The sequence below is a fragment of the Zonotrichia leucophrys genome, chromosome Z (genome assembly GCF_028769735.1).
Source record: "Zonotrichia leucophrys gambelii isolate GWCS_2022_RI chromosome Z, RI_Zleu_2.0, whole genome shotgun sequence".
NCBI lineage: Eukaryota > Metazoa > Chordata > Aves > Passeriformes > Passerellidae > Zonotrichia > Zonotrichia leucophrys.
Genome location: NC_088200.1, coordinates 10,176,293 through 10,200,942, shown reverse-complemented (window position 1 = coordinate 10,200,942; position 24,650 = coordinate 10,176,293). Strand labels below are relative to the sequence as shown.

The 24,650-nt window shown below is 37.9% G+C and overlaps 1 protein-coding gene across 1 annotated transcript in view; it reads left to right on the top strand.

The window, feature by feature from the left end:
- Positions 1-24,150, top strand: part of GOLPH3 (golgi phosphoprotein 3) — a 31,150-nt gene extending 7,000 nt beyond the window's left edge. Inside the window, exons 2-4 of the mRNA XM_064736267.1 lie at positions 12,948-13,079; positions 16,801-16,915; positions 20,321-24,150. Of these exons, the coding sequence (XP_064592337.1) occupies positions 12,948-13,079; positions 16,801-16,915; positions 20,321-20,745 (672 nt within the window). The 3' untranslated portion in view covers positions 20,746-24,150. The remainder of the gene's footprint in view (positions 1-12,947; positions 13,080-16,800; positions 16,916-20,320) is intronic.
- Positions 24,151-24,650: the final 500 nt, after the last annotated feature.

The window sequence follows — 24,650 nt, the reverse complement described above, 5'->3', positions numbered from 1 at the left end:
CTTCCACACTGGGCAGTCTGTACCACGAGAGAAGCATTCTGTATGTATTATGTCGTAATTTCAGTATTCTATCTCCTGCAGTGCACAGTGACCAGGCAAGTGTGTGACGCCCATTGTGTAGCTTGAGGTAAATATGTCAGGTGGACATTCTGTCAGTACGAATCACTCAGGGAGGGCTAACTGCAGCTACACTGCTTGAGCTGGATATTTAAATGGAACTCCTGCTTTAGGAGCTCCTGCAAACTATGCCTGAGACTCTCAGTTAGTATATGTTAAATACTAAATGGAGGAACTTGTTCCTTTCAGTGTGAGACCAGTGCAGTGCGTGTACTTTTTATTTACCTTCATAACAAAGATGTTGACATGGCATTATTATGAGTTACTCTGTTTCTTGAAGATTGCTTGCACCTGGAGAAGTGAGAAACAAGTGAGGAACTAGAAGCTTGTTCTGAAAAGAACTGAAAGGAAGATGGGTGATATTTAGACTAAGAATAGAAGGATCTCTCTCCATTATGTACATGCTTTTTTAAGGACCCAAGCACAACTCTAGAATTCCATCCACATTAATGACCAGATGCATATTAATAAAAATTAAGCATTGTGCAGCTCCCCAGTTTGAAATAATACAGTGTTTTACACAGTGCTTTTAATTGTGGCTGCTGTAAAAGACAAGGTAGAAGAGAGGGAGGTGTAGGTGTTTTATTTGGGTGCAGATACACTCTAAGTACCAAACTGTAATTTTAATAAATGTGGCCTGCTTAGTCAAAGTTAGTGAGACCTCCACCCCTTATTTAGTTGGCCTATAAGGGGCCTGCTTTGTCTGTATCAGTAAGAATACTAGATGCAGGTTTTTCCTGTCATTTTTAAGAGAAATGTACTGGACCTGTCTGTGGTAGAGTTAATTTTCGTCACAGCAGCCACTATGGTGCCATGGTTTTTGTTTTTGACCAAAACAATGTTGATAACAGAAAACAGTGGTGATAACACACACCCTGTGCTTTCTGTTGCTGAGTGGTGTTTGCACAGCGTCCAGGCCACCTCTGTTTCTCACACTGCCCTGCCCTTCATTGAGGGGGTGCAAGAGGCTGGGAGGGGGCACAGCCAGGACAGCAGACCCCAGCTGAGCAGAGGGGACCTCAGGCTGTGCAGTGCCATGGTCAGCCATAAAAAGAGAGTGGAGAGAGCAGGGTGGGTGGTCATAGCCAAGGGACCACCTGGGCATCAGGTAGATAGTAAGTATTTGGCATCACTTACTTGTGTTTTTTCACTTAAGGTCTTCCTTATCTCTCCCCCCATGCCAAATTGACTGAGGGTTTTTTATGGGAGTTTTATGGGACTTTGCTGCCACCCAGGCTCAGCCCAGCACTAGGGGACACTAAATTCTAATTAAATATTTCTTTCATATAAATGTTAGATGTTATGTTCAGTGACAATAGGAGGTAGAGTAGAAATCAATTTCTTGAAATCAAAGGCTATTGAACAAACTAATTACATCTTAATTTTGCACCAGTATGGAGAACAGAGATTGGACACTGATGGAAGGTGGCTTTACAAGAGTCATGCAAATATTTGAAGTCATTATCTGCGTGTGTATACAGTTAATCATGAAGAAAGTTAGGCTTCTAAGTTTGTCTTTTAATTTCTAAATGAGCAGTCAGACTCTTAAATGTTGATTTAATCAGAGGTCTCATAAGGGTTCAGCAGTGTGTGTGTGTGCGCTAGTTGCCTCCTCTTTAGAAAATTTATGGTTTTTTATTATCTCCATTTTAATGAGAGATGTGCCTTTGTAATGTGAGTGTGTACATGCTTGAAAACATGGCAGTAACATCTGGCTTTAGTGCTTTCAGTGCCTGACAGCAGCTGCTGTGTTACCTATTCCTAAATGCAGTGGCAGGTTAATCAAATACCTGACAAGTTACTTGTCAAGAATACTGTGCTTTGTAGTATATGTAAGCATGCTTTCCTAAAGTATTTCCATGTTTGACTGTCAGAACATTTCAGAGATTTCCCCCACTAAGTTATCTTCTATTTATAACTAGAGTACAATTTATGTTCCAGTAAATGGCTAAGGATTTCATTTGCATTAAAAGAGATAATCAGGAGGGACTGGAGTAAAACAAAGTCCTTGCCTTGTAGTATTCCAGTAATAAGCACTCCTGCACTCTAGCTTGACTTTTCTTCTTAATTTTCAAAAGTTTCATAGGTTAGGATGTACCATTAGATGTTCCTGCAAATTTCTGGGTTGAGAAGGAGATGGCTTACTTGAAAGGTCAGACTGCAGGAAGGAGCTATCTAGTATAGGTTGGAAAAGACCTAATGTAATGTGAAGAGGAATCCAGTTTATTTAAAGTGCACAAGATTGAAGTTGGAATATTTTTCATTTGCCGCATGAGAAAATCCAGAGTATTCCTATAAGTGTCTTACTTGAATATTTTTTTAGTATTTACACATTTTGGGCATCTTGTTTTTATCTTTTTAGTATTTTTACTATGTCTCCTGATGGCACCAACTTGAGAGGAGCTGTTGACCCCTTGAAGTCATAGAGGCCCAGCAGAGAGACCTTGACAAATGAGAGGGTTTGTGTGAAGTTTAACTTCAGCTGTGTGAAGTTAGCAAGGGCAAGTGCCAGATTCTGCAGCTGGGATGGGGCAACCCCAGATGTGGGGAGGAGTGAGATTCTGGAGATGCCTCAGGGATGTGGCAGGATTGTTTGGGGTGTCCTGTGCAGGGCCAGGAGTTGGGCTTGGTGATCTTTGTGATTCCCTTCCACCTAAGGTTATGGATACAGGATATGATAGATTATGATGCTGTGATTTCTGAGGGATGACTGGTAAAAGGGATTAATGTCTCCTAAAATTATTTTGTTTTCAGAATGTCTTCAAAATGTTTTTTCCAGCTATTTCTTTTACTGTATCTGAAATTCCTTTGTTACCCATTTTAGGGATATCTGAAAAATGAAACTCATACTTTTGGTAATTAAATCTATTGTTAGTCTGTATGATACATATAAAATAGCCTTCTCTGAATGCACCCATATCAAGTGAATCTGGGTCATGTATTTAACCAAATGTTTTAAAACAGGTTTGTCTCTAGAAACAGTGAAAATCAATATATGATAGACAGTAGGTGTGAAAACCATTTAGTAAGGAAAATGGAGGGTTAGTCTTTTAGAATTTGCTAATAATTAAGAATTTTATTGAAACATATTGTTGTCTGAACCAAAATTCAATTTTGTGTTGCAGGATTGCTTAGTGTCTTGGAATCTAAGCAGGGGGGGAAAATGAATGTGTTCTCAGCTTAACTATCATTCTTGTATTCCAGAATTGTTTTGTGCAGGATGTTTTTTGTCTGTCTTGTTTGATAAGTCCATTGACGGGGGAAAAGATTGAAGCTATTATTGAAGAGTTGTTCAAGCAAGACACCCTAACCCTGAACATTTTATTTTATTTTGGGCTAAGCCATACAGTTCCTTGCCAAAAGAACTTGATTTGGAAGTTGCCAAAGAATGCTGCCAGAGAAACTGGAATTGCTTTTCTGTTTAAATCTGTCTGCCATTGTGCAGTACTGTAGTGTCATGGAGTATGAGATTTTCTTAGAGGTAATAAGTTGATAGCTATTAAGAGCTAATAAACTGAAATATGTATTTTAATGTATATTAGAAAGTAAGAAATGCTGGGTCATTAAAGCATATGCATAATTTGACTATGTCAGCTTGTATTGAGACTTACTGCCTGCTGCAGCTTCTGTGCTGTGATTACATTCAGGTTGATATGAATTACAGTAACCAGCATTGGAAAGAAAAGAACATATCATTTTGGTTCCCTGAGGATGAAAATGGATCAGTTCACGTGAGATACCTTTGCTGACAGCAGTCTTCCTTTGTCTTGAGAATTCAATTTTGGACATTCCAGCCTATATTCAATGAATGTTGCAATAGTTTTTCCTTTTCCTCATCTTCTGTAATTGTTTTCTGTTTTGCATTTTCCCCACATTCCAATAACTATGTTTAGTTAGAGTGGCAGAATGACTTTGAATTGGTTCTTGCTGGACTTTGAGGTGCTTTATATATTTATTCCATCTAAGGCTTCTGAAGCTAAGTCAGAGGTTCACAGAGGTCTGTATAAGGACCTAGCTGAGGTGGAACAAATGGTGGCTGGCTGCAGAAGAGGAGTTCTAGCATTGACCAACATTTCTGTTTGTCATTGAAAACTTGGAAAAGTTTGTGAACTTTTTTGAATTTTGTGTTCTTGCATTCCAAGACCAGTTTGCCTCTGTTAGGCTGTGAAGCTTGTTGTAACAGTATGCTGGAAGGAAAGACTTCCTTTTCTTTTGTTTGCTTTTTAAAAGGGTTCCTTATTTCTAAGGGATAATCTAAAATTTATGTAATTGAAGTTTTTGACTGAAAAAGTCAGGTGTCAGATTTGTTGGACACTATAAAACACACTTGGGATTAAGTTAAGCATCTATAGCATCAGTCTTGCTGACTCTGACCCTATTCAAGAGATGCAAAACTGTATCATTTGTTCCTTATAGAGTGATGACATTCCTAAATAAATTACTAACTTTTAACAGCTTTTCATAGCTAAAGAATACGTAAACTTATTGCTGTTTTATTGCCCAGTAACTCAGTTACTGACTTTGATTTGCCTGAGATTTCTTCTTGCACTTGTGTTATCACAAAGAAGAGGTTTGCTTACCTGCAGCAGTGTCAGACCATTTGTGTTTCTGCAATCAGCAGTTCCAGTCAGCAGTTTCACCTTCAGCTAGAAAGGATAGGAACAGAATCATGTACAGGTGTTAGAAGACAATGCTCCATACTGTTCTTTGTCCTCTCCTAGTGCTATCAGATGGTATCTCCATTTAATACAAGAGAACATAGTGTTTCTGTTATAGAAGAATGCTGGTGATAGATGCATTTGGAATGCTTAAAATTAGGCTTTTGGGTCACCAGAATGAGTTGTAATTCTATGCTAAAACATTATTTATAATAAACCAAGTGTTGTTGTTACCCTTTTCCTCTATGTTCTGCTTATATTTTGTACTTTGCCTATTTGGATTTGGGAGCAGCTCTAAGGAGATGTGTTGTAGAAGTTCTTCAGGGGATGTAACTGCTTTTGAAAATTCAAAGTAGTGTTAGTAGTTGTTGAGACACTACTTAAAGGAAACGGTGTATTAAGATGATGGTTGTCTCTTTTGAGACTATGATAGCACAATGCCTTTCATTCCACTTGTACTCTTCATTAAAAATCAAAATACTTTTAGGCAGTGTTTGTTTCATAAGCAGTCATAGCTGTGAAGCAGATTAAGATTGTTAAGTTGCTTGTGACCAGCTCTTACTTGGGAGATAGGATGTAGGGAGAAGGAAGCAGACATCTCTGACATGGAAATTGTTGCAGACCAAACTTCCTAATAACTCTTCACCTGCTGCAGATCACCTGGACAGTGTGTGCTGTTAATCCCTTCCCTTCTTTTCTCCCCAGCTGTCTTTCTGTCATCACAAAACTACTACTTGAGGGAGGAACTTGTTGACTGAAAGAGTGAAAATTCTGTCACAATTGTGATTAAGTCCATTATGAAATACAACTTGCCACAGTTGTATTTCAAGATAAATTTTCCTTGCTTGTCTTTTGCAGTAGGTTTCAAGTGGGTGACAGATGATGATTTTATTAATATTATTATGTTCTCTCTGTGCTTTGTATTGTTTAATAATAGTCTAGTATGTGCCTCTGAAAGACCTTGCTCTTTCTTCAGAGAATCAGAAAGGGATGCTATTGCTGCCTTGCCAGATTTAAATAATGTAACTTCCAGTTTATGATCATCAGGGTAGACATTGCTGAAGTCCGAAATGGGGACCTGCACGTTTTGTCTTTTCTGAGCATATTTTGGTCATAAGTGCCTTTAGCACAGGTATCCCAATAATAGATAATTTTTTTTCCTCTGTTCTTCATCCCAAAGACTAAGTTCTAACTGAAATTATTCAGATTATAAAAACTATTCAGGGTTTGAATGCAGTTCATCTATTGAAGTGTGAGTTGTCATGGAATGGGATGCTGTTACATTTTGCTGTCTGTCCCAACCACATTCTTTCCCTTCTCTGTGCTGTCTCTGAAGTTTGCTCACCTGCAAGGTGAATCAGGTGAGGAGAATGTCAATTAGCTCTCAGAAAGACCACTTGCTCATCTGGCTGGCTACACAAATGCTGCCGTGGGCTCAGGCGACAGAACAGCACAGAGCGTGTGTCCATGGAGTGAAGAACTGCTTTTGTCTCCAACAGCAGTTCAGGCTTTGGACTTCTTCCTTGGTTTAGTCCTCAAATGGCTAAAAATGAAGATTTAGGGAAGGACGTACCAGTTACATGCAAGGTTTTATGCAAGGCTAAAATGAGATGTGGTGGCATTGATTTGAAAGGTCAGTAAAACCAAAATTAATCTCTCCAAGGTAAAAAGTAGTGATTCACAAGGGTTGCTTGTGCTGGGGAAGTAATTGAACTCTGGGGTATCATTTTGTTCTGTTTCTTTTCTTGCTGTTTTTCCCCTGGTGTTTCTCCCTGCCACTCTTAGTACCTCTAAGAAAAGAAATTTGAATATACATGTACATTTATTTATATATATTTATATATATATATATAAAAATATAAAATATTAATCTTTCTCAGAATTAACTACACACAGTGAGCATGCAGGTACATTTTTCTTCCATGACACTGCTGTATAAATGCTAGATATAAGTAGACTCTTTGCTAATTGTGGTATTCAAAATGAAAACCAGCTCATATAAAATTTATACCAGCAGATGACTTAATTTACCTTTTCCAGTCCTACAGATGATCTGAACTGACTTTGAGAAGTTTTTTTTTCCAAGTTCCACATTCACTTTAGTTAGTCCATCTCAGGCTTAGATTTCTTGACGACTGTTTCCTCTTATGCTCATCTGAATGGTAGAACTGAACATTGTGGTTTTATCTGTCCCCAAACTATATATTTATTATTCTGGCATGTGCATTTGGCAAGAGCCCCTAATTGGACCTGCAAGTAATTTTCCAGTGTGTTTGTCATCTGTGATTTGTGAGAACATGAAAATAGTCTGCTGCACATTGGAAAGAATAGATAGCAAAGAAGAAACACCTGTTTAGGAAAGCTCAACACTTGTTTGTATAAAAACAAACCCACAGTTTTGTGTCTCAGAGCTTTTATGTTGCTGCCCCTGACAGAGTGTTTGAGTGCCAGCTATGCAGAGGAAAGGAAAGTAACAGCAAACTCCAGCAAGTTTGGGAAGTCTGATTTTTATTTTTTATAATCTAGGTAGAGTTTTTTGCAATTTTTTTTGGCTGAAATACTATTCTAATAGAGAACAGGGTACCTGTAAATTCAGAATTTACTGTTTACTAATGTGAAAGCTTTCTTTAGCCTGGATTGTGCCTCCTAGCTGAGAAACCCAGAATCTAAGGAATTGATGTTTTCTGACAAGACTGTAAGGTGTGTTACCTCAGAGATGGGACTCCCAAACTCCTCAGGAGTTGTAGTTGTTCACTTCTGCTGTTAGTTGGCCAGCTTCCCTTCTGATTGAGCTGCCATGGCTCAAAGAGTTTGAGGAAAGAGTGGAAAGAGTTTCCACTGGCTGGAAAGAGTTTAATCAATATTTTATTTGTTTTGTCTATACATGAAGTTTCAGAAACTGCATTGTTTACCAAATTTCAAAGTCTTTTTGTTTGTGTCTTTCATAATAGAAAAATTTGGAGTTTCCTGAGAGCAGGAATTCAAGGGTATGGGTAGCTGTAGTGATGTTTCTCCTTTAGAAGGTTCCCTTTGATTGTTTGGTTTATTTTGGTTGTTTATTATAGATGTTTTAGTTCTGTTTTTTCATAGAGGGTGCTAGGTAAGGGTCTAAGGAATACTATTAAGTTTGAATTTAAAATGCAAAGGCTTTTAGTAAGAGAAGTATAGACTGGGTGATATTATGTGCATTATCCCAGAGAAACTTCTGTTGTGGTTCCTCATAAATGTAAATTGAGTCTGAGTCAGAGCCAAAACTTTGACCTAACACTGACCTATGATATGAGGCTGTGTGGATCTGAGGATAGGCCTGAGGGACCTGTTAAGTTAAAATAAAGAAATGCTTTATTTTTTTGGAGAGTAGGCATTAGTAACCCACAATTTACCTTCACATACTGTTACATGACTTTATGATGCTTTTTTAAAAGCTGCAGATTTCCAATTGCAATGGCTCTATGATCTGCAAAGTAATCTGCAATAGCTTGAGACTCTTTGGATTAGAATGCATTGGCAGCTGCGGTCTGTGTTCTGTAAACAGCTGCCCTTAACCACATGAGTTAAACACATCATATTTATTTATGTTACCATGTGTGTGTTTTGAAGCCTCAGAGTTGTAATTCTGCAAGCATTTTGCTTTCGTTCTCTTGAATCTGAGGTATTTTCATGGATTTTTTGCTGTGCCCTGCTCCTTTCTTGTCTGTGCCGGGTATGGTAGAGCTGCTGGTCACCTGTTCCGAGTTACCTGAAGAAGTGAAGAAAGAATATTTGTTCCTGTAGTGGGAAGGGATTTTTAACAGCTCTGAAAAATAAAAAAATTCTTGAGTGAAAGATTACCCAGTCCTGTCTGAGTCTTTTGTTCTATGTTTTATTAAGAAAGTTTTCTTTTTTTTTTTTTTAACTTTGTAATCCATTAGGGAGTACTTCTACATAAATGTGAGATGACATCTACAGCTTAATTACATTTTTTGCACTGTTACTGCTGGGTTACTTCAAATTGCACTTGGGAAACAGAAAATAGTGATGTTGATTCAGTGGGGTCTTTGTGTTTGGGTTTTTTTTAGTTATTTTTTGTTTGTTTGTTTCAAATAGAGTTAATGTGACAGTAGCCTGGAAGCTGTGAGAGTCATTGATCTGTGAAGGTTGGCTGTTTTGTGCTTAAGTGAAATTATTTTGAAGTTTTGTGCAAGTCTTAAAGCAGCCTTAATTGTGTAGAAATCACTAACATGGCACCAAGTGTCTTGAGACACATCTGATCATTTTTTGTCTTCTCACTCTGATTTTTTTACAGACTTACAAAATTATAGTGGTCCTGGGTGCAGTGCCCTGTTGGATCACAGATAAGGTGTTAGCAATCTTCTTTAAAGAAATGAAAAATCACAAACAACCTTATGAATTTTAAATTCTCTTGGGTAACAATGTCTCTAAAGAGACTAAGTAGGAGCAGGAAGTGGAAAGTAAGGTAGTTTTGGGAACTGGCCTCTGTTATACAATGGACTACTTAATAGTTGGCCGTTTCAAGTGATTAATGAATAACTAAAGGGGAATACCTGTGTGAGCTAGAAGCGGGTAGAAGGCAAGTGAATAGGAGAAAGTGAATAAATGCCACAGGAGCTGGTGGGAAAGAAATGGCCTAATGAACATGGATTTTAAATAACTTATTCTTGAAGTGGAAAGAGGATCTTAGTCTCAGCTCTGTGCTTTGCCATATCCTGGTGGAAAGTTGAACTTTCAAAGTTAGTATGGAAACAAGTATTTGATGTAAACTTTATTCTAATTTCTCTTTTTGCTTGTCTAGCAAAACTAGTTTTTAGCTGAAAGTTTCTAGGTCAGATCTGATGAAAAATGCTTTTGTGCTGTGTTTGTGTAAATAAACATGACAGTTGTAAACAGTTTTTTGATCTTTGAGTCATTGTAGATTTAAAATTTTGTCTTGCAAGCTATTCATAGCTTAAAATGCTATTCTAGTGTGATTGCTGTCAGATAAAAATAATCTGCTTTGTAAGTCTTACCCCCCCGCTGCTTAGTAACTTTAATGAAATAAGTATTTCTTTGAGTTAGAGAGTTTATAAAGCTGTAAGACTTGCAGGAAGAGGGATGAAATAAAAATACTTGGTATTGTATTTGTGAGAAAACTAGTGCTGTTTAAGAGCATTAAGTAATAGAATGAATTGCATTTCTGCATAGTGGTGTTTGATCTTCAGTCAAGTGTCTTGAGACTGCTAGGAATTGGAATAAATGAACAGTTTTAAAAACCGTGTCCCTGTCTTGTTCTGTGTGCTGTAATGAGCAGTGGACAGATTACATTCAGGGAGAGGGTGGGAGGATGACAATTCCCCCAGTGAGCATTGACTTCATCCTGGTCAGTGTGTGGTTTACATATTGGTTGCTGTCTGTCAAACTTCATTATTGTTCTTGTTTTTTAAAGAATGTTTAATTTTTTTTTAAAACTTCTGCCTTCCTGTTAAAGCAATTGAGTGGAAAAACCGAAAAGAAATTGGCTGCTGACTCTTAACCTGTGAGCTAGCTTGGTTTATCCTCTTTTAGCCCTTGTTTCCTTACAAATAATGAATTTTTCTATTTTGCCATTCCACCTCCCCATAAATTATTAAATTAAATCATTCCACCCCTTTGTTTCTCTTTTGAGCATCTTTTCTAGTTATGCTATATACCAATTAAAGTAGGTGTCAAGAGGGTGTTTGGAATATCAAAGATAAGGGTTTCCCATTAATTTCTAGTTACTCCAGGAAGACTGAGTTAATTTAAAGGATGATTTAGTTAGACTGTTGTGTACTGAACTGATATTCTGTGAAAGTTCCTTCGATTGTCTGATATCTTTGCATTAGGTGTCAAAACCAACCCATTCATCTACCAGAATGATCTGGAAAGATCAGTTAATTGGATTGAAAAGAATCCCTTTCCTGACTCTGTTAATAGGTGTACAGTTTCTGTGTGTGGAAATATAATGTTCCTTCTCTAGAGGATCACCTGTGAGCTCTGAGTCTTGGGGGCAGAAGGAAAATAAGAAGTTGGTGACAACAGGATCCATTCTCATGGCTTCACTGTCATCTACCCCACCAAAAGAAGCAGCTCCATTTGTGAAGGATGTCATATTTTCAACTTTCAGGGCTAATTGGTTAAAAACTTTTGGGTGGTTGTGCATTCTCCATCCTTGGAGGCTTTTGAGACATGCTTGAATAGAGCCCTGAGCAACTCGACCTGACTCCATAGCTGAACCTCCTTGCAGCTGGAGGTTGGACTAGAGACTCCTGTGTTCATTTCTGACCTGACTTGGCTCATGAGTGAGCCTGCATTTCTCTGCAACCCTCAGCCTATGGCCGTCCATGTTAACTGCTGGAACACAGTAGTTTACATCTGCTAGTTGGTGCTGGGAGTGGTAGAAAGTCACTTCATTGAAAAATAGTAATTTAAAAAATAAATTCAGTTTCATTGCTAAAAAAAGAGAACAAGCATCAGCACTTTAATTGTTTGCATAATGATCTGAATGTAAAGAAGTGTAAATTTATTGTGCCTGTGAGTTTGTGCTGTAGATTTTTAGTTTGCGTATGTATTGTCTGACTTCAAAAATTATCATGTAAAGAAATAGAATGTAGGAGTCATATCTCTTCCCGCTCAAGCAAATACTGCGCTTTATCATGTGTGTTATTTGGCAAAAAACGTCTGGTGCCAACCAAAATCTTAATTACAGAATGGCGTTATACAAGTAGCTGATAGCTGCAAAGTATCAGCTCTAGAGTAGAAGGCTGATTAGATAATTTCTCAAATGCCTTTCCAAACTCATATTTATGGTGTTTTAAATAAATATATGGGACCTATTTCGGTAACTACCTTAGAGATTTGGGGCTTTTGTAGTCTTTTCATAAGTATTGGTCATCTATATAATACAGCTCTTGAAAGTACCTGAGTGCAAAATTGAAACAAGTATTCTCACATTCATGGAAAGCTGTAATTTGTCATTCGTTAGGGACTGGTTTGTAAATTTAGTGAACTTAAAATATATGCCCCTTATATCTTTATATGTTGGCAGCTTTCATCAGCAAAAATAATAAAATTGGCTTGCTCTTGTTTTAAGCTAGTCTTGGTTCTTAGTTATGACAATTTACAATTTTATGAAAAGCAGAACATTCTTCTGCTCTTCCCCCACAGCATCTTTCTATAAAGTATCCTCAAGTTGGTATTTCCAGAAGTGCTTCACTAGAGGACTTTGGAAAGATCTTTGTGAATCATAGCAAACATTTCTCAGAACATTTCTCAATGATTTTACTTTTATCTTAGATACTCAAATATTAAAAAATATGCAAGAAGATTGGCTACTCCATATAAAATGATTATTTTTGTAAATTGTTTTTTGGTCATAATTGTTGAACAATGGAGTACAAAATCAGTAGTTGTTTCTGGATACTGATGAGTAAATGTATTGGGTCAAGTGGTCTGTTCTACCATTTAAGCAAACAGCTGTCAATGCAGAAGTATAGAGAAATCGCAGTAGGTGAGATGTGCTTGGTGGAATAAATGTAGTTTGCAATTTGTATAAAAACTATGCTTCAAGCTGTAAAAACACATATTTTCAAGGGATTTAAATGACAAGGTAGTAGCTGTTATAAATATTTATTTGAAAGCTTTTTTCTTTTAGTTTATTATGTTCAAACCAAAATAATTTGTTCTGTGATTTGTGTTGATTGCCATGTTTATGTTTTCCAGTGTACTCCATAGTTAAAACTTAATATCCACTTTTAGTTTATTGCTTTCACAGTGCTACATTGCTTATGCATGCAAAATCACATTAATGTTTCTTGGTCACTCATAAAGCCATGTGATGTCAGTAATGCCAAATGCTTGATGTCTTAAAAGTATCCTAAGTTTATTTTGACTGTGTATAAAACTACACTTTATACCTCACAGTTCTTGGTATTGCCCTCTTTCATTCTATATCATTTTCCTGAGGATTACCGTTCTTCACAAGGCAGAGACTGAGTGTCAAAGCTAACAGAGGATGAGGCTGCTTCTCTTTCATGTTTTCAGGGCGGGAATGATAGTGACTAGTGATGCTACTTCAGAAACGTGAAAGCAGAATTGCTTAGAGAACTCAGCAAGGCCGTTTTTCTGTTCTCTTTCAGGTGGAGATGGAGATATCTTACTGTCTTTCCTTCTTCACAGGGTTACACATCGTTCTGGAATGATTGCATCTCCTCAGGATTGCGTGGCTGTATGTTAATTGAATTGGCATTGCGGGGGCGTCTCCAGCTGGAGGCCTGTGGAATGAGGCGCAAAAGCCTGCTAACGAGAAAGGTAAGTGCAGGAGAATGGTCACATTCACTTGTCAGGCTCCACGCAATACAGGAGCTATAAATTACAGCTGGTTCTAAGAAAAAGCCTGGGTTTTTTTTTCTTTATGTGAAGATGATGATTCTGAGTAATGACCTAAAGCAGATGTGCAAAGTTAAAAGTTGTTTCGGTGATGAGATGAAGTGCCTTGGAAGATCTCTGGTACCTGTTCTGTGCCCGTGTTTTGTTCCCTGCGTGTGTTTCTGGTGCTGTTGCCGACCAGCCGTTGGCAGTGGCTCTGGCTGGGGCGGGGTGCCAGCAGTTACTGCCTGCCACAGTCTGCCAAAGGAACTGGATTTTGCAATGCCGGTGGGATGTGGGCTCACGCTGAAAGGAGCAGATAACTGCCAGACATCAGATGTGTCCTGCAAGCCACCAGTTTACTTCTGGTGCACACAGTGTTGCAGTTTTGCTTGCATTGCATGGGAAGGAAACCATCATTGTTCTTGGGACCCCTGAGAAAATAAAACTGTCTAGTTCAAGCATGAGGCTGGTGTGTTAAATTGGTTGTGCTCTCTGACCTTCAAGATGGCCACATCTCCACGGTCCTTTATAGAAGAGGGCTTAATTTTTTTACTTTTACCACTGAATTTTCCCTTTGTACAAAATGTGCAAAGTCATGCTCTTGGAAGAATTTATACTTCATCAGCATTAGAGGACACTTGTAAAATAAGCCTATTGAAAACCTGGTCAAATGTTGTCTGTCCACCCCAAATAAATTCTCTTATGGCACATTTCTCTGTCAATATTATTTTTTCTAAATTTTAAGGCAAGCTTGTGAATTCCCTAACCTTCTCCCAGCTCCCTTCACTTCAGAAAAATTGAACCTCTGTTCCGACAAACAGTCCCTACTTCTTTTAGCCTCGTTTAAGCATATTCAGCATTGATTAGTTCGCACATTTTTTTTTTCCTCCAGAGCTTTTGGCTCCTTAGGCATTCAGTAATCTTCTTAGGCATTCAGTCAGGAGTTATTTTCATTCTGTGAAAACCTTGTCAGTTCTGTGTACTTGAAATATTAACTGTGAGGTTGCTGGGTTTTTTACAAAAATGGAAAAATAACCTGTATGTATATTCACTAAAGAATACAAGCAAAATTATTGGTCTGAGTTGTGATTGGGTTTTGTTTGATCGTGGTTGCATGTTTTTTGTTAAATTTTATCATGTGGTTTGTTTAAAGTGATCTAAAATCTACGCAATTTAGAGGTTTTCTTATTCTGCTGTTGTAAGGTATTTGAGATACTTTTCAGTTTTCAGGCAGGAGGGTTCTATAAAAATAGACATTAATTTAAAATTTAGATGAAGGTTGTTTTCTGCTTAAGTACTTCCCTGCGAATAAAATCCCTAAACACAGCACCTCCATCAGTTTAGAAATCAGTCTTGTGAATGACTTGTGTTATTTTGCACCTTATTTGAAGTTTTCCATTAACACTAAAGTTCAGTTTTGTTTCTGTGTTGGCCATATTTAAGTCTCTGCTCTGTCAATTGTCCTCCTTGTCCTGCTTCTGCAGGCTTTGCTCCCCATGCCCTTAGCTTTGGCTGTGAAATAAATACTGTGCCTAATAAGTGGAAAGAGCTGTCTAATAATACATCCAAGGTTGTAATTCAGGGGTGAAATAATTTACTTTGATCAGTTTAGTTTTTAATGGAACCACTCTCTTGGTCTTGTCAGCAGGTGGGGCACAAGTGATAAGTTGAGGTGAAGGGAGAGTAAACTCAAATTTTTTGGGCAGTAGCACAGATTTATAACCAGCTAAGTGTGGCTTCAATATAATTAACTTGAAAGAGTGATAGCTACTATGATTTTGACTTAAAGCCTTAAATCAGGTTGATCTCTGCTGATAGTATTTTGTACTTCAGAATGGGTCAAGATGCATTAAATCTATGATTGAATGCCATAGAGGGTCAAATGAGACTGAGAAAAGAGATGGACCTTAGTGAGACTTTGTAAGTGGACATGATGTGTTACACATGGCAACATCCTTGTAAATTTGGCTTAAGAATATGTAATTGTCACACCATTTTGGAGTTCTGTCTACTGGCATCAATATTAAAAACCAATAAATGAATTTTGAGGTTTGCAAATGGTTATTGAGAATAGAAGATGGTACTCTACATTGCCTTAGAGGCTCAGAGTGCAAACCAAATCAATAGAGTTATTAGAATCAAGAGGAATCCCAAAAAATCCTTGGCAGATTTTCTTTAATATTTTATTGCTAACAATTCTGAGCAATTCATGCAAGAATGAATTTTTTGTATTAAAACTAGAAAATGAAGTTTACTTAAAAATCTGTGCTTAATCTTTTAGCTTTGCTTAATTACAGAGCTTTATTCTGAAAAATGCAAATTAAATATTCTGTATAATTGAAATTTCCTTAGTTGATAAGTACCAGGCAAATCTAGTACCTGATTCATCACTAAAAAATTGGAATAAAGAATATTTTTTTACAATCAGGCTAAGGACCAGCATCTCTGAAGAAACAGGATGTTCCCTGAACTATGGAACAGTATGACATTTCCAGAACACCTTTCTGACTACTCTAAAGTGTTAAGAAAAATAAGAGCTTTCATTTCCTGCTGTTCATATGTATATATATATATATATATATATATATATATATGTATGTATGGAATTGTGTTGATGTATTCATTTTTCTATCAATCACCCGGTACCTTTTCCCTGATGCTTGTAAAGTGCTAGTTTGTAAACAATTTAAATTGCCAGATATAATAGTAACAACAACAATAATAACAACTATTATTATTACTATTAACTGTAGTAGTATTGTTATTATCTGTAGTAATTCTTCTATAAATAGAGATGGATTTTATTTACACATACTAACTTGAGCTAGTTTAATATGTAAGTTGTCATTTGGTGCTCTTGATTTTGTCTCCTGAAAAAAAATTGTATTTTTTTGCATGGTGTCTGTAACTGCTTATACTGGTAAACAAGCAGTTATATTTTTTAATTTTATTATGTTCCTCTGAATCAGTTTTTTGTTGTGCTTTCCTGAGTGAAGAACTCAAATAATTTTAGAAGTTAAATAAGAGACTTATATTGTATTGCATTTATTGTTGCAGGTTAAGGGGTTTATTAGTACATGTGTATTTTCCCTAGTGCATGTGGTTAAACTGTAATTAAATGAAACTCTATTAGTTGGCAGTGTGTTCTTCAGAGCTGCAAAACTTACAGATGTTGTCATGAACCTATTTTTATCTCTTCATATATTGAAGAAAACTAGTTTTTATACCTTTTTTTTGTTGTTATTTTCATGCAACCTTATTGTTTAACTCAGTATTTTGAATAAATTGACTTGAAGCAGAAAAATAGACTGTATTCAGAAACTGATTTAGTGCAATATACTTTGTTCTTGAGAGGTAATAATGGACCTGGCTAGATAAGTGAGTTACTTTCCTTCAAAATACAGCTTTTAATTTTAGCCCATTAAGGTTAATTTAAGTTACAGATTAACCTCAGACTTAATGTATTTTGAATTAAAACCCATACTACTTTTTTTTGATAATGAAAATTTGCCTTTTTCAATGTTGCATATTCTTAAGAGAGAGTTTGTTATTTTAAAAAAAAATTATTTTGGTTTTCCTAACAGGTAGGTTTTTTATTGATGGGTGTGTTTGTCATATATGAATTATGTCAAAATACTGACTGTGTTTTATTCATTCTTAGGTGATTTGCAAGTCAGATGCTCCTACAGGGGATGTTCTGCTTGATGAAGCTCTGAAACACATAAAAGAGACCCAGCCTCCTGAAACAGTACAAAATTGGATTGAACTGCTTAGTGGTAAGCCTTGCACATAACGTGCTTGCTTTTTTTACCCAAATAAAGCTAATTATCTGGCATCACTAGAGATTATATTGCAAGATTTTTTGAGAGAAAATATGCAAAAAAGTTAATTAGTCTGTCCTCTAGGGTAGTCTCTTGTTGATTGTAGCCTTTAATCAAATATAAGTAACTGTTGCTTTTGACTTAACTTGGTGCAGAAAGGATCTGTATGGAAGTGTCAGAGGACATCTCAACTCAGTGGAAGAGGTGCCTTCTGCTGACTCTGAAGTAAATCAGGACTGCACCCTGGAGATGTAACTGCCTTTCCCTGTGTTTGGAAATGATGGCTGGTGGAAGTTTGGAGCCTGAGCGTGTGCACTGAGTATTCAGATCTTTCAATAAAGAAAGGAGGTGAAGAGCTCATAGCTCGCACGTAAAACTTGAGGGTGATTTGGCCATTAATCATAAAGAAAAAATAAAGTGTTAGGAGTTTTATTTTTTCATTAACTGAAGAAACATAATAAATATTTTTAAATGTTAGATACTTCTTGTTGATCAAAACAAAGTCTTCAGGATGAGTACTTTGCACACAGCTATCCCTGTAAAGCTAGTAAATAGTTGAGAAAGAATGAAGTGTCAGTGATCATAGAATTTTGAACAGGTTTGGGTGGAAGGTACTTTCACAGGCCATCTAGTCCAGCCCCTCTGCAGTCACCCGGGACACCTTCCTCTGGGCCACCCAGCTGGACATTGGATGCTTCCAGGGACAAGGCACCCACCACCTCTCTGGGCAATCCATTCTGGTGTCTGATTGTGAAAAACTTCTTCCTTGTATCCAATGTCAGCCAGCTCCCCTTCACTTTGAAACCGTTATTCATGTCCCAGGCTCTGCTAAAGTGTCTGACCCCATCTTTTCTGCAGTCCCCCTTTAAGCCTAGAAAGGCTGCAGCAAGATTTCCTTAGAGCCTTCTCCTCTCCAGGCTGAGCTGCAGACAGAATTGATCACTAGCATTCGTCCGTTTTCACAAAGCACATAAATGCAGCTTCCTTGGAGTAGATCAGAGCTGCGCTTCATTTGTGCAAACAGCACAGGAAAAAACCCTGCACTGTTGACCCTCATTGTCAACAATGTGGCTGTGAGGTTGGGTAATGAGATTTGGAAGTTGCCTGTGTAAAATCTGCCACTTCTTAAAAGCGATAAGCTGCAGAAATGAGCAAAATCTCTTTGCCTTTCTCAGCTTTCCTGTTTTCTTTGTTCTTCCTATTCATTCTGCATCACCTTAAACAGCCTTCCTTGCACACCATTCATTCTCAGGTCCTTGTATCCCCCCTCTCCTGCTCCTTGGCTGTCAGGCAGGGGCGAGACTGGACTGCCTGTCAGGAGGGGCCCGGCTGCTGCGGAGCCGTGCAGTTCAGTTCTCACTCAGCTCCCCTTGCCTCTTACGGCCGGCAAAAACAATTCATTTTTCTTGTCCCAAATACATAATTTGTGCTGACATTTCACCTCCTTTCCCAGTGCAATGCACATCAAGTTAGGACTGGCTCAAAAAGGGTCAGCTAATGAATGAACTGGTGTTGTAGGTTTTCTTTGAGTTAAGCTAAGGCTTTCCTGACCCTGCTGAGCTTTGGCTCTGTGAATGAAGATAGTTGTCATCAGGGCTAAGGCTTGAATCAATAATTTTTATTAACATATGTTTATTAATTACTAATTCTTGGATGGCATTAGTGTTCTTCGGTTCCCGTGGTTTAGAGATCTGTCCTTCTGAAGAAAAATATTTCAGTGGGTCTTGGTGGGGGTTTTTATTTTTATTGGTTGACTGGTTTTGCTTTATTTTGCTTTATTTAATAAATTCATAAACTCTGTTAGAATTTTGCCTTGGGGACCAGGTCGATCTTGGAAAAAAATCTACCCATGGTTATCAGTGATGCAGAGTGCTGCTTGGAGTTACAGTACGTGTGAGTTCGGAGCCATCATGTGAATAAATATGTGGACATGTAAGGTGATGTTTCCAGGCTGATGTTTATAAGGTAGCCTCTAAAGAAAGCAAAGGTAGGGAATATAGACGTTTGGAGCAAAATGTCAGGTTTCCTGCAGATGTGGCAAACATCTCCGTGTCTGCAAAGTGTCTGTGTAATTGAAGAGCTTGGTCACAAGGTGTCACCACAGCACTGACTTTCAGCCGCATGGCAACTGCACAAAAATCTAGGAAGTAGCCTTTGCCCTGTAGAAGGTAATAAGGAAACCACTTTTTTGTGTTTGTGTGATAGTTTCATTTATGATCAAACTGGGGAATCGCATCCAGTGATGTGTAGTTGGACTTGTGTAGTTCAGGCCTGGTTGGGTTTTCTGCCTTTCACTCTGCAGTGGGAGTCACCTCGTTTGCTTATCTTGACTGTTACTTGGATACAGTGTGTGTCACCCTCCATCACAGCGGGAGAAACCTCAAAGTCACCTGTGGCTTATAGTTGTTGTTATTATTTTATGCTCATCAATAAATTTTTTAAAGTTTAGTACAGAAATTCTCATCATTTATGGAAAACCTCCCATCTATTTAAGAAATACTTAAAGATTTTCCTTTTCTTGCCCCTTAAAATGCATAGGTCTTTTACATCAAGAGGAGATTATGATAAATTCTTAAGTAAGCTGGAATTAAAATTTTTAGCCTGTTAAATAAGCTCTTAAGCAAAGGTAGAATTCTCAGTGGTAAACAGTTTTAGTTGGAGCTGTTGATGCTGATTTTGTCCTTTGTCAGTTTCCTCTATGCATACAGTCACACACTCTGAAGGGCCCAGTTCTGCTGCTGTAACAAAAGGCATTAGAAATAATTTATATAGAAGCATTAAAGACTCTGTCTAATACATGGTTCATGTGGGCACACCTGTGCCCCACACACACTCGCAGTGCATGGTCACTGTTTCATATGGTGGAGACAGGAAGGGGGAGAGGAGTGGAAACCAGCAGAAATAAAGAAATACACTGGGTAACTATGCATTAGCTTGTCTCTGTGGCAGAAGAAAAGCAGTAACACTTCTCCTGGTCTCTGACATGGTAAAAGACTGTAGAAAGGTGCTTAATTTTACTTTATTTTTATTGTTATTTAAATAAATACTGCATAACTGGTTGGTTTTTTTTATTTTACAATACAAGGTTTTTGTTTATTTTTCATATCTGTAATCAAGACATGGCTTAGCTATCGTTTCATCCAAACTGTCAGTGTACCCCAGAGCTGCTCCAAGGAGGTTCTCCTGGTCTCTGCCTCCATGGCAGGGATCAGAGAAATGCTGACAGGAGCACAGTGTCTTGTAGTCTGCTCTGTGATTTTGACAGCCCATTCTGCACCACAGAGGGGGGAAAAACAAAATCATTGCAGCAGTGCAGCTTAAACTTTGTCTGACTGCTGTGTGGTTTTCTTGCTGTTTTAGGTGAAACATGGAACCCACTGAAGTTGCACTACCAACTACGAAATGTCCGCGAGCGGCTAGCTAAAAATCTAGTGGAAAAAGGTGTATTGACAACAGAGAAACAGAACTTCCTTCTTTTTGACATGACCACGCACCCTCTCACCAACAACAACATCAAACAGCGCCTCATCAAGAAGGTCCAGGAGGCAGTTCTTGACAAGTGGGTGAACGACCCCCACCGCATGGACAAGCGCTTGCTGGCGCTCGTGTACTTAGCCCACGCCTCAGACGTCCTGGAGAACGCTTTTGCCCCCCTCCTGGATGAGCAGTATGATTTAGCCACAAAGAGAGTGCGGCAGCTCCTGGATTTAGACCCTGAGGTTGAATGTATGAAAACCAACACGAATGAGGTTCTGTGGGCTGTTGTAGCAGCTTTCACAAAGTAACTGCATTCAGACTGAAACGTTCTCTCTTCTTTCATGTAAACCAGTTTTTTCTCTTTTATTGACTATTCATGTTTTCTGTGATTTGTACCTTCTCACATGATGAATCGGCTTTTGTTTAATGGGAATTATAAGTGGTGTGTTCCTTACTTCTCTATCTGTATACAGGATTTTGCTGGTACAAGAGACTTTCCTGTTTAAAACAACAGAAGAAGGGTGAACTGCCATATTGGCATTCCATTTCCTATTCAGTTTGAGTTACCTTAAATACTTTGTTTAAATTTTCACCTCATTGTTATTGAAGTGATTTGTCACCAAAGCTCCATGTTGAAGTGTCTGTCAGGACATTTTATACACAGATATTTTCAATTACATATAACAAAATTACTTAAAAAGCAGAAATGCCATTAAGCAGCTTTGTCAATAGTTCCTGTAAAATGCCCCATAAATTTTAATTTTCATGCAGGTCTCTTGTGTACTTATATTTTCATTAGAATGATAGCTGAATCATAATGCTAGTTTAGAAAGGTCCAATTGTTTCATAAACCAGTTTTTGGAGGGGATACATTCCATTATATTGTGTATATATAGTTCAAATTGTATATTAACAACTGCCCCATCTTAGTATTTTGCAAGATCTACTTACTTGTACACCTGGTGCCCCTTATTTGCTGTCAGCCATTGCCATCTGATGCAAAGAAAGGCCTTCTGCAGAGGTCCTGTGTGTGAAAGCTGTTTGTTTCCAGAGTCTCTGGAGTTTGCCATCCAGGTATTCTCAGTCTATGCATTGCCTTTAAAAATTAGTGAATGGAAAGAGACTGCTTTCTGTCATTGGTACTTTTTTCTTTCCCTCCACTTCTGTATGGAAAAGACTCATGACCAGTACAATTCTTGAGTGCAGTTTTTTGTTTTGTACACAAATTAATGTTTGTCTCATAAACCTTGAACTATTTGACACTTCAAAAACAAAAAGTCAGTCCTAGCAGGTGTTGCATGTAAATGGTTAGCAAGTAATGGCAGCAGTTCAGAGAATTCAGATATCTGTAATGGGATGCTCTGCTATATTTTAATTTTTATATATACAATTATGCTGATTAGCACACTATTGTAAAAAAACCCAAAACCTATGTAAAACCCTGGCTTTTTAAAATTTATTGCCTCTTTGCCGCTGCTTATTATTTCCCATTAATTTCTCAGTGTAAATATTATGCATTGAAAGAATTAAGCATTGATTTCTATACTTTTTTCATCATACCAATGCAGATTTATAGTGGGGCTTACAGGTGTTTAGAAACCTTTTGGTTAATATTCAGAACAAGAATACTAGATGGTGTATAACTGTAGAGTTGAAATTTAAGAAATCCCTTAATCTGTATACTAGCTTTTTACCTACAGTAAATAAACTATGATCTTGAAAGTGCCTGAAACAGAGTAAGCATGTCACTTATACTTTTTTGTTGCTAATTAGAAAGGTTTTATTGCCTAACTGAAAGCTTTAGTTTATATCCTTCTTATTAGAAAGGGAAAATTTATATTAAGTAGTTCAAACTGACTTAATCAGTGGTGTTGCTCAGATCTGCAGGATTCATTGCTGGGACAGGCTGAATTAATTTGGGGAGTGTGCAACTGTGCCTGCCCTAGGTAGACCTCTTCAGTCTTGAGCACAGCTCTACAGCCTCATCTGTGACTGGACTTCCAATTTTGCACTTCATTTTCAATCATTGATATGCTTGAGTAGTTGACTGTAAAATGCAACTTAAATTCATCGTACCTCTAGAACCTTTTTTAAGAAAGGTTTTTAAAAATACGGTCCTTGACATTTAATGGCACACTGTTCTTTCAGTTCTTAATGCTATTTCTTTAGACAAATGCAATTAAAAGTATATTGTAAAGTATTTCAAACTCTGGTTTACAAATAAAAAGACAAACAGTATTCTCTCACTTGTAAGATGCTGTGTTGAAAACGTTGAGTGGCTTGGGCATGAACTTGGGACATCATCTTTTAAACGTTTCAGGCTGTGATTGCTTTTAAGTGGAAGGAAAATGAAAATTGCTGTGTTGCTCTTATATTTGACAGCTTATGGAATACTTTCTGTATACTTGCTAGTACATGCAGCTCACAGCTTTCATTGTCTCTCTCATGTGATCTGTTTTCTCATTTTCTTTTGCTCTTTGAGAGGAGGAGAAAGTAATTAGGCAGAAAGGTCAGAAAAATGGTGGAGTGTGCAGGAGCAAGTTATGTGCACAAAACTTTTTAAATGGCTTTGAAAATCTAAGCTACTTGAAGCATGTTTCAGACTGAAAATACCCTTCACAGTCCTTTTTCTGGCCTCTCTTCATCCTGTGAATATTTTCCGTTTTCCTGCTGGTTTCATGTTTGGTTGTGGGGGATATTGGAGTTTTATCACCCTTATAGTCTACATAGTTTAGAAGAAATCTATGGTTTAGAATCCTTTTTTAATCCCCTCCTTGAAAGATTATTTGGGGTTTTTTGGTTGTTTTTTTTTTTTTTCCACACAGAGGATAACTGCACACAGTATTTATCAGCTTTATTTTGCTCAGATAGGACCTCTGACCATGATGGGGAGTCTGTGCTGGACATGTCAAAGAAATTGGATGTAAGTGAGGAAGGGTTTGGGAAGAACAACAGTGTCTTTTGCTGGACCACCCGGTGTAAGCCTGGATGTGCAGGGGAAATAGATGAGCTTTTGGAGTCCTGAGCCCTAAAATTGTGCTTCCAAAAGCCCAAAACCTCCAGCAAGGTAAGTTTGGTAGGTTAACAGGAACTGATTTGGCTGACATCGTTGCATTTGTTGCTATTTCAGGTTTTAAAAAATGGCTAAACATGGGAGACTGTGTTGATGAGATTCAGGTCCCCTTCTACCTGTGGGCTGCTACTGCAGCTCACGGAGACCTCCCTGGTTTCCAGACAGTTCTGTCTACTCCAAACCCTCGGCTCTCAGTGGCTGCTTCAAGTGAAGACTCTTGTCCAAAGCCTGAGCTTGAACACGTGCCTCAAGGAACAGCATGTATTATTCAGGGACACATTCTTTTAAAACAAACTTTCAAGTCAAAACCAGGATTTTGAAAGTTAAATCACTAAGCAGTGTACACACACACACACACACACACACACATTTTCACAGTCCTTGAGATTGACATTGTCCTCTCCTGTGTTTCTAGAGCTGGCATTACAGTGCTGTTACATGGACTGATAGTGAAACGTGTGTACCATAAATTATGCTTTTGAGGCAAAATTTGCATAAGTGGCGGTAAAAGGCTGCTGACTGTGTGCTCGTGTGTTCATGCCCATTTCTCCTACAAGGTGAAGATATGTATTAACTGATGTGTTCTCTGTGAACTGGACTGAATCTGTACTGTAACAAAATAAAGCACTCTTTCATGCTATCAGCTGCAGGTGGTTACTGCGTATCACATGCATGCAATACCTAAAGGACATAATTGTTTTTCATTTGGTCAGTAATTTCCAGTTTTTCCTCAGGCTGCATTATTCACCAGTTGAGAAATACCTTTTTTTAAAGGTTTTCATCAAAGTCTTAGCTCTCCTTCAGCTGGGCTCTAGGCAATTCAGGCATCTAAATTCTGTTATGTCCCAGTTATCCCTATTGTCCATCTTTTTCTGTGGAGGAGGGGTTTCCAGCTTCAGAGAAGTATGAATTTTTTTCTAAAGTAATTTATTTTTGAAAAGAATTTTGGAAAAAGTAAGTTTATTCTGTGGAAATGCTTAATGCATTCAACAATTTAACTACTTAGGAAATGAGATGCTGCCTGGTGCTTTTCAAAGCCTGTCAGGTGCTTTGAAGGTATTAAGTATAAAGTGAGATCTCAGGTGTGTGTATGGGGTGACTGCCTTGGGGCAGTGGTTGGGGAAGAAGCCTGGTCGAAGC